Source organism: Ranitomeya imitator, chromosome 2 (genome assembly GCF_032444005.1).
Source record: "Ranitomeya imitator isolate aRanImi1 chromosome 2, aRanImi1.pri, whole genome shotgun sequence".
Taxonomy (NCBI): Eukaryota; Metazoa; Chordata; class Amphibia; order Anura; family Dendrobatidae; genus Ranitomeya; species Ranitomeya imitator.
The window spans coordinates 109,921,002-109,934,496 of NC_091283.1; the positions used below are offsets into that span (position 1 = coordinate 109,921,002).

Consider the following 13,495-nt stretch of genomic DNA (forward strand, 5'->3'; position numbering starts at 1 on the left):
CTCCTGCCATGTCTGTGCATATAATGGGGGGGCAGTTATACCCTCACATGCCCTGCTCCTGCCATGTCTGTGCATATAATGGGGCAGTTATACCCTCACATGCCCTGCTCCTGCCATGTCTATGCATATAATGGGGGGGGAACAGTTATACCCCTCACATGCCCTGCTCCTGCCATGTCTGTGCATATAATGGGGGGGCAGTTATACCCTCACATGCCCTGCTCCTGCCATGTCTGTGCATATAATGGGGGGGCAGTTATACCCTCACATGCCCTGCTCCTGCCATGTCTGTGCATATAATGGGGGGGCAGTTATACCCTCACATGCCCTGCTCCTGCCATGTCTGTGCATATAATGGGGCAGTTATACCCTCACATGCCCTGCTCCTGCCATGTCTGTGCATATAATGGGGGGGCAGTTATACCCTCACATGCCCTGCTCTTGCCATGTCTGTGCATATAATGGGGGGGGGAGCAGTTATACCCCTCACATGCCCTGCTCTTGCCATGTCTGTGCATATAATGGGGGGGGAGCAGTTATACCCTCACATGCCCTGCTCTTGCCATGTCTGTGCATATAATGGGGGGGGAACAGTTATACCCCTCACATGCCCTGCTCCTGCCATGTCTGTGCATATAATGGGGGGGGGAGCAGTTATACCCCTCACATGCCCTGCTCCTGCCATGTCTGTGCATATAATGGGGGGGCAGTTATACCCTCACATGCCCTGCTCCTGCCATGTCTGTGCATATAATGGGGGGGCAGTTATACCCTCACATGCCCTGCTCCTGCCATGTCTGTGCATATAATGGGGGGGCAGTTATACCCTCACATGCCCTGCTCCTGCCATGTCTGTGCATATAATGGGGGGGGAGCAGTTATACCCCTCACATGCCCTGCTCCTGCCATGTCCCTATGTCCTACCTGACAGACCTATTGCTATCTGTGCCCTACACTGTATTATTTCCTATGGGTGCAGCAGTCTCCTCAGCCTTCCCCAGACCCGGTCAGAGCTGTGACTGACAGGCCGGCCCCGCCCCTCCTCCATGTAACCTCAGCCTGCCCGTACAGTGTATGGAAGCAAGCCGTGCTCCGAGCTGAGGCGAGTAAGTGTGCGCAGCCGGTCCTTCCTCGGCTCCGTGTCCCGACCTGTGCGGGAACTCTGCCCGTCCTCGCGTCAGTCCGCTCCGTATTAACCCCCTTTGGCCGTCTTCCCTTTGTTGCAGTTCTCCCCTGGGACACCCCCGCTGCACTAACTTTTCCGAGTTCTGTGAAGACGCTTTCAATGAGCCCCCGGGAGAGACCACTGTAGCTGCAAGAAGAAAGCAGGGGAGGCTGCCAGCCAGCCAGCCAGGGACTAGGAGATGAGGGCACGGTGAGTACTGTGGTGACTTTCCTGGGCATGACTTCTCCGTGTAGCCAGGTGAGGGTGGGGGGCGCCACACTGTGAGCCCCAGGTGTAATGTTCTGCAATGTGTTTGCCTTGCAGAATTTGCCTGCTGGTGTTTGCTGCCTGCTTTGCTGCGGATTTAGTACAAGCGGTGAGTCCATTTTTTGTAGTCTGTCCCTCAGTGGAGGCACCTATGATATGTTCTGATGGCATTGGGACCCACTTTCCACGACTGAAGGGGTTAAACGTCCCCCTACAGCCTGTACGAGCTGGGATGTGCCCAGTGTGGCTTCATGCGGCGGTGGCTACAGTATAGGGTGGGATACTGCTGTCTGCCATTCGCATTTCACACTTATAGGAACGGAAACAAAATCAACTAAAAAATTTACTAAAAAAAAAAATTTACTAAATGTTAAAAAAATGTAATTTTGCTTAATTTTTCTCTAAAGTGAGTCTTTGTTTTTTTGGGCACGTCCAATTCACACTATCTGCACTCTTTTCCATTCTCTATGGACAGTTACCTACTTTGACAATTGCTAAAAAATCCAAATTTACTAGAAAATGTAAAATCCCAGTCCCTAATATGAGTACGAGATGCTGCTTCCCTTGCTATGGTCAGAACAGTACATAGCACATATATCAATACGCTGATCACAGACACGGATATTATTAATATGAGCCGCTCGCTGTTATTAATATCCTTTCATTGATAGATCTAACCATATAAGTGATGGGCGTACCCATTTCACCTATAGGCACCATAGCTATAGGTTTTGCACATATGTATTATGCATGTTGCAACTATTTAAATGCTACTTATTGTAAAATCAATATGTATATTGATTAAGGATTAGCTTTTGTTCACATGTTTGGTTGTCACGCGTCTGTAACGGAACCAGTATTAAGTAAAACAACTGGATTCTTTTACACATGGAGCAAAAACGGATGCAAAATGAAAAGCAAAGGATCCATCTTTTAAAAAAAAATGAATTTGGTTAAAAAACGACATTTTGGTTTTCGTTTTGTATCTGTTTTTGTTCCATTTGCAATGGAATAGTTTTAATAGAGGTGTTGCAGAAGACCTGTAGTGTTCTGGACATGTGCAATACTAAAAAAGCAGACCTAACGGATGACTAGCCATCATCATCCATCTACCATAGACTTCATTGTTAAAAAAAAAAAAGAATCAGTTGTTATCCGACAGACAAAAAAGTTAGGGAGAATATGATTTTTGATCCAGCTGAAAAACAGATTGCAGCTGGAAAGGAAGAAAATTTAAGGCACTTTAAGACATTTCTGTCCCCTTTCAAATGATTGGATACTGTTAGTGCTACATTTTATTTCCATTTTTTTTTAAATTCCAAAATGGATTCAGAAACGCAAATAACTACTGTACATGTGAACATAGCCTAACTCTCATGGTGCTGTGATGAAATATCCTTCTTTCAGCTCTGCAGTGTGTGACTTGTGAATAGTTACTTTTTGACCATTATGTAAGTAGCTATTCTCATTCTTAGTCCTTATACATTAAAAATAAATTCTATCATCAGGGTTTTGCTACCTCATCTGAGAGCAGCATGATGTAGGAAAAGAGACCCTAAAGCCAAAGATGTGTTACTTAGTTTACTGGGTGCATCAGTTGTGACACAATCAGAGAGATCTAGAATGCAGCAGTGCTGAGAAAGCTAACCCCACCAAGCCCTCTATGCACATTGTCTATAGAGAGTGACCTGCTAATTACAGGAGGGGCGGAGTCAAACCAATGCACCAATTCTAGCGTACCAGTTAAGGTACCATCACATTTAGCGACGCTGCAGCGATCTAGACAACGATCCCGATCGCTGCAGCGTCGCTGTGTGGTTGCTGGAGAGCTGTCACACAGACAGCTCTCCAGCGACAAACGATGCCGGTCCCAGGGTAACCAGGGTAAACATCGGGTTATCCAAGGAAAAAAAAAAGGGATTGAGATCCAGCTCCTAAAATACGGTAATATTTATTGAATTCCAAAAGATAAAATCCACACACATAGAATAACCAAGCTCCCTCCGGTAGGTGCCCCTGCACATGAAGGGCTATACGGCAACGCGTTTCGATCTGACGATCTTTTTCACAGCCATGCAGGGCCGCGCTTAGTAACCCGATGTTTACCCTGGTTACCAGCGTAAGCGTAAAAAAAAAAAAACACTACATACTTACATTCCGGTGTCTGTCCCCCGGCGCTGTGCTTCTCTGCACTGACTGTGAGCGCCAGCCGGAAAGCACAGCGGTGACATCACCGCTGTGCTTTCCGGCTGGCCGGCACTCACAGTGCAGAGAAACACAGCGCCGGAGGACAGACACCGGAATGTAAGTATGTAGTGTTTGTTTTTTTTACGTTTACGCTGGTAACCAGGGTAAACATCAGGTTACTAAGTGCGGCCCTGCGCTTAGTAACCCGATGTTTACCCTGGTTACCAGTGAAGACATCGCTGAATCGGTGTCACACACGCCGATTCAGCGATGTCTGCAGGGAGTCCAGCGACTAAATAAAGTTCTGGACTTTCTGCAGCGACCAACGACATCACAGCAGGATCCTGATCGCTGCTGCCTGTCAAACTGAACGATATCGCTAGCCAAGACGCTGCAACGTCACGGATCGCTAGCAATATCGTTCAGTGTGAAGGTACCTTTAGTCACAGCAATGATAATGTCCTGGTGATAAAACCGTCACTATAAGTAAACAACAGCTCACAGCTTGACAAGTTACACATTGTTGCAATCTGTGTTTTAACCTTTATCTCATGCTGTCCTCAGATTGCATAGCAAAACCTGCTGACAGATCCTATAAAGAGAACCTGTCAGCACAATTTTGTAAGTTAAAGTAAAGGCATGGCCACAATGGCGCTGTTATACAGATTAGATAGATACCATTAGTTTTTTTTATCCTCACTTGAAGTTGTCAGGTAATAAGATTTAGGTGCACAGTGGCAGGACTGTGGGTTGGGTCTTCGGCTCCTGCCCTAGCCCCTCTACCTGCCTCTAGTGTCTGATTGATAGGTCACTGCTTCATCAATGAGCTGCATCCTATTTAAAATTTTGCACCAGCACTGTACTTTCCACGGCAGGGGTGGGGGTGCATACGCAGATTGACTTTCTGGTGGTGTTTAATAAAAGGGCGCTGGTAGCAGCGCATTCGCTGATTGCTTTCCCGGTAGTCTTCAGTAAAATGGTGTCCGTGGTGGTGCATGCGCAGATTGAGATTTTGGCTCATTTACTTACTGGAGACATGTCATAGAGACGAACTCTCAATCTTCCCATGTTCCGAAACTGGCACCATTTTATTGAAGACCACTGGGAAAGCATTCTGTGCAGGTACCGCCTGCGGCAAGGACGTCACCGGCACAAAATTTCAAACAGTAAGCAGGTGATTCACAAGTCGGTTACTTGTCATTCAGACACTGGGGTTGGAGTGTCCTGCCCCTGTGCACCAAAATCTTATTACCCAAAAACTTCAAAAGCGGATTAAAGAAAAACAACATTGCAGATATCTTCACTAAAGGTATGACAGCGCCATTATGTTCATACCTTTACCTTCATGAATCATGCTGACAGGTTCTCTTTATGATGTGTAGGTAACAATTCTAAACTGGCGCGACTCTTTTCTTATAGTTAAAGCAAACTAAGCTCAAAAGGTATTAACTAATCTCATATTTATTAGTCTTAAATTACAATGTGTTTCGAAACAAGTTTCCTTAATCAGATACAGCAAAAAATGCAGTAGACAACATACTAGGGGTCGCGCCAGGTGGTATCTGAAGTGTTGTTCCACTAATCTGATATTTACGACTCATCCTAATAAAGGTCATCATCACTAACAAAGTAGTGGACCAGGTGAAATAAAGGACCTGGTCCACTACTTTGAACAAAAGCAACCGATGGCTAGGCAAAGCTGGGTATTTGTGCGTGGAAAGCTGGATAGTGTTTGACCAGATGTGTATTGTGCACCAACAGCCCCCTATGATTACTGGCATAGTGAGAGATGGCTAGCGTGGACCAACAGCCCCTTCTGATTACTGGGCATAGTGAGAGATGGCTAGCGTGGACCAACAGCCCCCTCTGATTACTGGGCATAGTGAGAGATGGCTAGTGTGGACCAACAGCCCCCTCTGATTACTGGGCATAGTGAGAGATGGCTAGCATGGACCAACAGCCTCCTCTGATTACTGGGCATAGTGAGAGATGGCTAGCGTGGACGAACAGCCCCCTCTGATTACTGGGCATAGTGAGAGATGGCTAGTGTTGACCAACAGCCCTTTCTGATTACTGGCATAGTGAGAGATGGCTAGTGTTGACCAACAGCCCCCTCTGATTACTGATAATAGTTCGAGATGGCTAGCGTGGACCAACAGCCCCTTCTGATTACTGGCATAGTGAGAGATGGCTAGTGTGGACCAACAGCCCTTTCTGATTACTGGCATAGTAAGAGATGGCTAGTGTTGACCAACAGCCCTTTCTGATTACTGGCATAGTAAGAGATGGCTAGCGTGGACCAACAGCCCCCGCTGATTACTGGGCATAGTGAGAGATGGCTAGTGTGGACCAACAGCCCCCTCTGATTACTGGGCATAGTGAGAGATGTCTAGCGTGGACCAACAGCCACCTCTGATTACTGGGCATAGTGAGAGATGGCTAGCGTGGACCAACAGCCACCTCTGATTACTGGGCATAGGGAGAGATGGCTAGCGTGGACCAACAGCCCCTTCTGATTACTGGGCATAGTGAGAGATGGCTAGCGTGGACCAACAGCCCCTTCTGATTACTGGGCATAGTGAGAGATGGCTAGCGTGGACCAACAGCCACCTCTGATTACTGGGCATAGTGAGAGATGGCTAGCGTGGACCAACAGCCACCTCTGATTACTGGGCATAGTGAGAGATGGCTAGCGTGGACCAACAGCCCCTTCTGATTACTGGGCATAGTGAGATATGGCTAGTGTGGACCAACAGCCCCTCTGATTACTGGGCATAGTGAGAGATGGCTAGCGTGGACCAACTGCCACCTCTGATTACTGGGCATAGTGAGAGATGGCTAGCGTGGACCAACAGCCCCTTCTGATTACTGGGCATAGTGAGAGATGGCTAGCGTGGACCAACAGCCCCTTCTGATTACTGGGCATAGTGAGAGATGGCTAGTGTGGACCAACAGCCCCCTCTGATTACTGGGCATAGTGAGAGATGGCTAGTGTGGACCAACAGCCCCCTCTGATTACTGGGCATAGTGAGAGATGGCTAGTGTGGACCAACAGCCCCCTCTGATTACTGGGCATAGTGAGAGATGGCTAGTGTGGACCAACAGCCCCTTCTGATTACTGGGCATAGTGAGAGATGGCTAGTGTGGACCAACAGCCCCTTCTGATTACTGGGCATAGTGAGAGATGGCTAGTGTGGACCAACAGCCCCCTCTGATTACTGGGCATAGTGAGAGATGGCTAGTGTGGACCAACAGCCCCTTCTGATTACTGGGCATAGTGAGAGATGGCTAGTGTGGACCAACAGCCCCCTCTGATTACTGGGCATAGTGAGAGATGGCTAGTGTGGACCAACAGCCCCCTCTGATTACTGGGCATAGTGAGAGATGGCTAGTGTGGACCAACAGCCCCCTCTGATTACTGGGCATAGTGAGAGATGGCTAGTGTGGACCAACAGCCCCTCTGATTACTGGGCATAGTGAGATATGGCTAGTGTGGACCAACAGCCCCTCTGATTACTGGGCATAGTGAGAGATGGCTAGCGTGGACCAATTGCCACCTCTGATTACTGGGCATAGTGAGAGATGGCTAGCGTGGACCAACAGCCCCCTCTGATTACTGGGCATAGTGAGATATGGCTAGTGTGGACCAACAGCCCCTCTGATTACTGGGCATAGTGAGAGATGGCTAGCGTGGACCAACAGCCCCTTCTGATGACTGGGCATAGTGAGAGATGGCTAGCGTGGACCAACAGCCCCTTCTGATTACTGGGCATAGTGAGAGATGGCTAGTGTGGACCAACAGCCCCCTCTGATTACTGGGCATAGTGAGAGATGGCTAGTGTGGACCAACAGCCCCTCTGATTACTGGGCATAGTGAGATATGGCTAGTGTGGACCAACAGCCCCCTCTGATTCCTGGCATAGTGAGATATGGCTAGTGTGGACCAACAGCCCCCTCTGATTACTGGGCATAGTGAGAGATGGCTAGTGTGGACCAACAGCCCCCTCTGATTACTGGGCATAGTGAGATATGGCTAGTGTGGACCAACAGCCCCCTCTGATTACTGGCATAGTGAGAGATGGCTAGTGTGGACCAACAGCCCCCTCTGATTACTGGGCATAGTGAGAGATGGCTAGCGTGGACCAACAGCCCCCTCTGATTACTGGGCATAGTGAGAGATGGCTAGTGTGGACCAACAGCCCTTCTGATTACTGGGCATAGTGAGAGATGGCTAGCGTGGACCAATAAAGATCACAGATAAATGGCAGCCTTATTTACTAATACCAGGTAACCGCACCAAAGCTTGTGTTGCTTTGGTACGATGACCTGGTGTTGATAAGTAAGACTGCCTTTTTTCTCTAATGTTTTTTGAATTGTATTTCCTTGTCGGTTAATTGCTAGTGTGAACCAATAACCACAGCTGAATACTGGGCATGGTTAAGAAAAGATGGGTAATTTGGATCAATAACCACAGATGATTTCTGGGCAGACAGGAGAGATGAATGTCTGGGTACCTACTCCTGCATTGACAGTGTGTGCGCTGTGCCCTTGCAGGATCAGTGTGTACACATCGCTGAGTTTTCGGTTCAGGCAGCGCTGTCAGTCAACAAGGGAGGACAAGTAGAATGGGGCATTGGGGTTTTAGCCATGCTGAGGGTGCCCAGAGCACCACTGGCATAGACAGAAAAGGGCTCCTATGCAATAATAGTATGAGGGTCCTTTGTAGTCTAACAGCCCACATGTTTTGGGGATTGTCGTGGCCCCCTTATTTATTGGGCCTCTGTGCAGCTGCACAGGTTGCCCCAATGATATGTCCGCTCCGGCAGAGCACCCACATATGCATAATGATTAAAGGGAACCTGTCACCCCGAAAATCGCGGGTGAGGTAATCCCACCGGCATCAGGGGCTTATCTGCAGCATTCTGTAATGCTGTAGATAAGCCCCCGATGTTACCTGAAAAAGGAGAAAAAGACGTTAGATTATACTCACCCAGGGGCGGTCCCGCTGCTGGTCTGGTCAGATGGGCGTCTGCGGTCCGCTGCGGCGCCTCCCATCTTCTTTCCATGACGTCCTCTTCTGATCTTCGGCCACGGCTCCGGCGCAGGCGTACTTTGCTCTGCCCTGTTGAGGGCAGACAAAGTACTGCAGTGCGCAGGCGCCGAGCCTCTGACCTTTCCGGCGCCTGCGCACTGCTGTACTATCCTCTGCCCTCAACAGGGCAGAGCAAAGTACGCCTGCGCCGGAGCCGTGGCTGAAGATCAGAAGAGGACGTCATGGAAAGAAGATGGAAGGCGACGCAGCGGACCGGAGACGCCCATCTGACCAGACCAGCAGCGGGACCGCCCCTGGGTGAGTATAATCTAACGTCTTTTTCTCCTTTTTCAGGTAACATCGGGGGCTTATCTACAGCATTATAGAATGCTGCAGATAAGCCCCTGATGCCGGTGGGATTACCTCACCCCCGATTTTCGGGGTGACAGGTTCCCTTTAAAGATCGTTTTTTGGATGATCAAAGCTAAGAACGCTAAGCAGGCGTGATTATTATAGGGGTGAAGTCACCCATCTGATTAGTTTAAACTGAGCTTTGGGGGTGACACTCTACCCTTAATTGATCTCGGTACTCGCTGCTTGGAAAGGTTTTAATGTTCAGGCTCATCTGAATGTTAAATTTGGATTTTTGGGAGGACTTTTTAATAAATAAGGGTCACTGAGAATTATATACGAGTGTTCCTGTGATTTCCTTCTGATGTTTTGATGGAAATGATTGAAAGTTAAGATGAAATTCCAACAATATTCCCTTTGTTTTGTCCTGCATTGATGATGTATAATGAGGAAGACACATTCTAGGTGTGACAAATCCTTGGCTCTCAGGAAAGCACCATTAATAATGTCCAGCAGATAGTTTCTTTTCCTCACACTTTTTTTTAAACATTGCATAAATTTGAGAAATAAAATTCTCATAGTTGGAGTAATTAGAAACATTAGAAATGACCATGTGGAATGTTTTTTTATTTTTCCATTTATTGAAATCAGAACTTTAGTAACTTAATATAAGTTTTGTGATCACTCCTGTACATTCTGATGATATTAGGTTAAAATATTCTGTGGATTTTTAGAATTAAAATAGTCATAGAGATTAGATATGTTGTTGGAGAGGTGGTTGGTGAAGGAGTAGAAATTAACTTCAGTGCCTTCCCAAAATAAAGACCAAGTCTTCTATGTATATATATATGTATATATATATATATATATATATATATATATATATATATATATATATATATATATATATATATATATATATGTATGTGTGTATATATATACATATATATATATATATATATATATATATATATATATTGTCTGTATCTGGCAGGATTCTATTCTATGTATTTTTGGTATTTTTGTTTCAAAACCCCCATGTTTATTTGTAAAGATCCCCATGACAGTTCCATGCACCTTAATTGTGATTTGAAATCGAACATCATGGTCCTGAATAATGAAAATATTTTTGCCAGAAAATCTAATGAAAAACACAAAGGTAATTAGCAGATGTAATTTAGCACAACTCGAGGTTTCTCTAATTTTTTGCAACTTTTGTGGTTTTCACCTTACTTTCACCCATCTTTACCAAAATGGGTGGAACTGGGAAAGACGATGAAAAAATAAAAATACATTTTTTTTTTTTTTTCATTTAGTTAGTTATGCCTGTTTGTTTTTTTGAGTCATAGTAACAAAATAATATAGTCCTGGATAATAGTCCTGGATAAACCCTTTAACATCTGCCCTGCACACACACAAAAAAACCAAACACTTGAAGGCTGTTGTCACACTAGCAGTATTTGGTCAGTATTTTACATCAGCATCTGTAAGGCCAGTCTCACACGTCCAGATAATTCCGGTACCGGAATACCGGAATTATCTGTGTCCGTGCGCTTACGTTGAACATCAGTGTGGCACACGTGCGGCAGCCGTGTGCCGCCCATGTGCCGAATGAGGACCACACGGACCGTGCAGGAGACAGCGCTAGTGTTAAGCTCTGTCCCCTGCGTGCGGTGCTGAAGCCGGTATTCAACCCTTCTTCCCAGCAGCGTTCACTGGAAAGAAGGAATGAATAATCTTTTTTTTTTAATTTATTTTTGTTTTTAAAATAAAGTTGCCAGTAATCTGCCCCCTCCCACCCCCTGTGCGCCCCTCCGCTGGCATTAAAATACTTACCCAGCTCCCTCGGCGCTTACATCCTCTCAGCGTCGCTGCTTGTCCTGCATGAGCGGTCACGTTGTGCTTCTTATTACAGTAATGAATATGCGGCTCCACCCCTATGGGAGGTGGAGCCGCATATTCATCACTGTAATGTGCGGCACCACGTGACCGCTCATACAGGACAAGCAGCGACGCTGAGAGGATGTAAGCGCCGAGGGAGCTGGGTAAGTATTTTAATGCCAGCGGGGGGGCGCACAGGCGGTGGGAGGGGGCAGATTACCGGCAACTTTATTTTAAAAACAAAAATAAATAAAAAAAAGATTATTCATTCCTTCTTTCCAGCAAACGCTGCTGGAGAGAAGAAATGAATGGGGCTTCAGCATCACACGCGGGGGGGACAGCGCTTACAGTAGCGCTGTCTCCTGCACGGCACACGGACTGCACACGGACAACATCTGTCACCTCACGTACCGGAGCCACTGACGTGTGAAACCGGCCTAAGCCAAAACCAGGAGTGGAACAAATAGAGGAAAAGTATAATAGAAACATATGCACCACTTCTGCATTTATCACCCACTCCTGGTTTTGGCTTACAAATACTGATGTAAAATACTGACCAAATACTGCTAGTGTGATGGCAGCCAAAGGGGTTTTCTGTTTTTGAAAAACCACCGAACCCAAGTTGCAGTTTGTTCTTGTTTTTTTGCAGTTTTTTTTTTGTTTGCTTTTTGTAAATAAACTTTGCTTTATTCACCCTCTCCGGGTCAAGGGATGATCCCGATGTTATTAGAGTCTGCAATGCTGATGTCATATCAACCACTGCAGCCAATAACTGACCGCAGGGGCTCTGTGCAGCTCATGTTGTCAATTCAGGCAGAGCCACCGAGCTCAGTTACTGGGTGCAGTGCTGTTTACTTGACCGGCCGATTGGAAGTGTTGAATTCCAGCCTCTCTGATCACGCTTTCGATGTTGTGTCTGTCGGTCACCATACTGGGTATATGGTGTTGTCTCCAGATCCTACAAAAATCAGTGAGCTCCACTGACAGTAGTCTCATGTCTGTGACCAGCAGTTGAAATATAACTTGTGATCGCGGATACAATTCCAGTCCATATAGCGCATGTCAATCATTGCTTTTTGGGCACAAATACTTTTCTATGAAGACTTTAAAAGAAAAGTACAACTAAGTATAGGGTGAGTTATAAAGGGGACTTTCAGAGGTGAAGTCATAGAGGATTGTTGAAACAATGCTGCTACATTGTTCTTGGCAATGGAAAGAAAGTTTTCAAATTTATTACTTATAAATAACCTTTCATTGGAATAAAGAATAATACTAAACTAAAATGAGTGTTTTTTTTTTACTCAACTTCTAGTAAACAGATGGAAAGTATCTGTCAGGTTAAGATGAATACAACTTTTAAATTACAAATAAAAACAACAAATTGTATCTAACTAAATAAAAGCAAATAAACATTTTACAGAACCAGGTGGCCCACCTGTGATGATGGCCTTACTGTGCGGGGAGGATTCCACATTGATCATTTTTGGCAGTTGTTAACTATTCTTGGCCTTTTTTTTTTTAGACTATTTATAATTTGATGCAAGGTTAATAATTTTGGCTTCACCACTCAACGGCTTGTCACACAGTTGCCTCATGACTCACTCAGGATATGTTCACATGGGACTATAATAATCATTGCAGTTCTGTAGTGGATTTATGGTCCATTTCACCCCATTCATTGCAAAGGGTAGAGTCCGCTCTGAAAATCTACAAAAAGAATTGACCTGCTGTGAACTTAAAAATCTGCAATGCAGCTCGATTTCCAAAAGGAGATTTTGCTCAATGTGTAGATGAGATTTGCTGCTACTTTAATCTGCAGATTTTCCATCACCAAATACGGACTGAAAACACACAGCAAATCCACAACATGTGAAAATAACTTTATTCTTGGGCCTGTAACCATAGGGCCATCACTGCCCTGTGTAATTCTTGCGTATTTCTCAATACATATCTGTGTGATCACCATCGCCAGTACCCACCTGCACCTGTGCAGTTATGCTGTAGTTACCCATCATACTCTCTATGTGTTTTGCACATGTGTTTATGTACCTACCAGACATCTCAGACTTTTTATGTCTCTTCTATATCTGTGCTTCTATTTGTAACCCAGTCAGTGGCTGCCTGGTCATCACTGTCTAGATCTTTGCCCCCTCAGCCCCTTTGATCATGTTTGTGTCTGTGTTGGTTTTTCTGTCTGGAAGAACCTGCGTGTCTTCTTCATTTCAACCATCGTCAGAATTAAAGGCCGTTTTCCAATCTAATTTTCAATGTGAAAAAATCATAGGGACTAGTGATGAGCGAATATACTCGTTACTCAAGATTTCCCGAGCACGCTCGAGTGTCCTTTGAGTATTTTTTAGTGCTCGGAGATTTAGTTTTCATCACCACAGCTGAATGATTTACATCTGTTATCCAGCTTGATTACATGTGGGGATTCCCTAGCAACCAGGCAAATCCCACATGTACTTATGCTGGTTAACAGATGTAAATCATTCCGTTGCGGCAAGAAAAATTAAATTTCCGAGCACTAAAAAATACTCGGAGGACACCCGAGCGTGCTCATCACTAATATGGACCCTTTTGTAATGTGTCTGCAAAGCCTCCCATGTAAC

At 45.7% G+C, this 13,495-nt stretch overlaps 1 protein-coding gene across 2 annotated transcripts in view; it reads left to right on the forward strand.

Moving 5' to 3' along the window:
* Positions 1 to 1,052: 1,052 nt before the first annotated feature.
* The window catches only part of COL4A6 (collagen type IV alpha 6 chain), a 362,338-nt gene continuing 349,895 nt past the window's right edge, over positions 1,053 to 13,495 (forward strand). For both annotated transcript variants that reach the window (XM_069747144.1, XM_069747145.1), the window contains exons 1-3: positions 1,053 to 1,106; positions 1,227 to 1,375; positions 1,490 to 1,541. In XM_069747144.1, the coding sequence (XP_069603245.1) occupies positions 1,365 to 1,375; positions 1,490 to 1,541 (63 nt within the window). In that variant the 5' untranslated portion in view covers positions 1,053 to 1,106; positions 1,227 to 1,364. The remainder of the gene's footprint in view (positions 1,107 to 1,226; positions 1,376 to 1,489; positions 1,542 to 13,495) is intronic.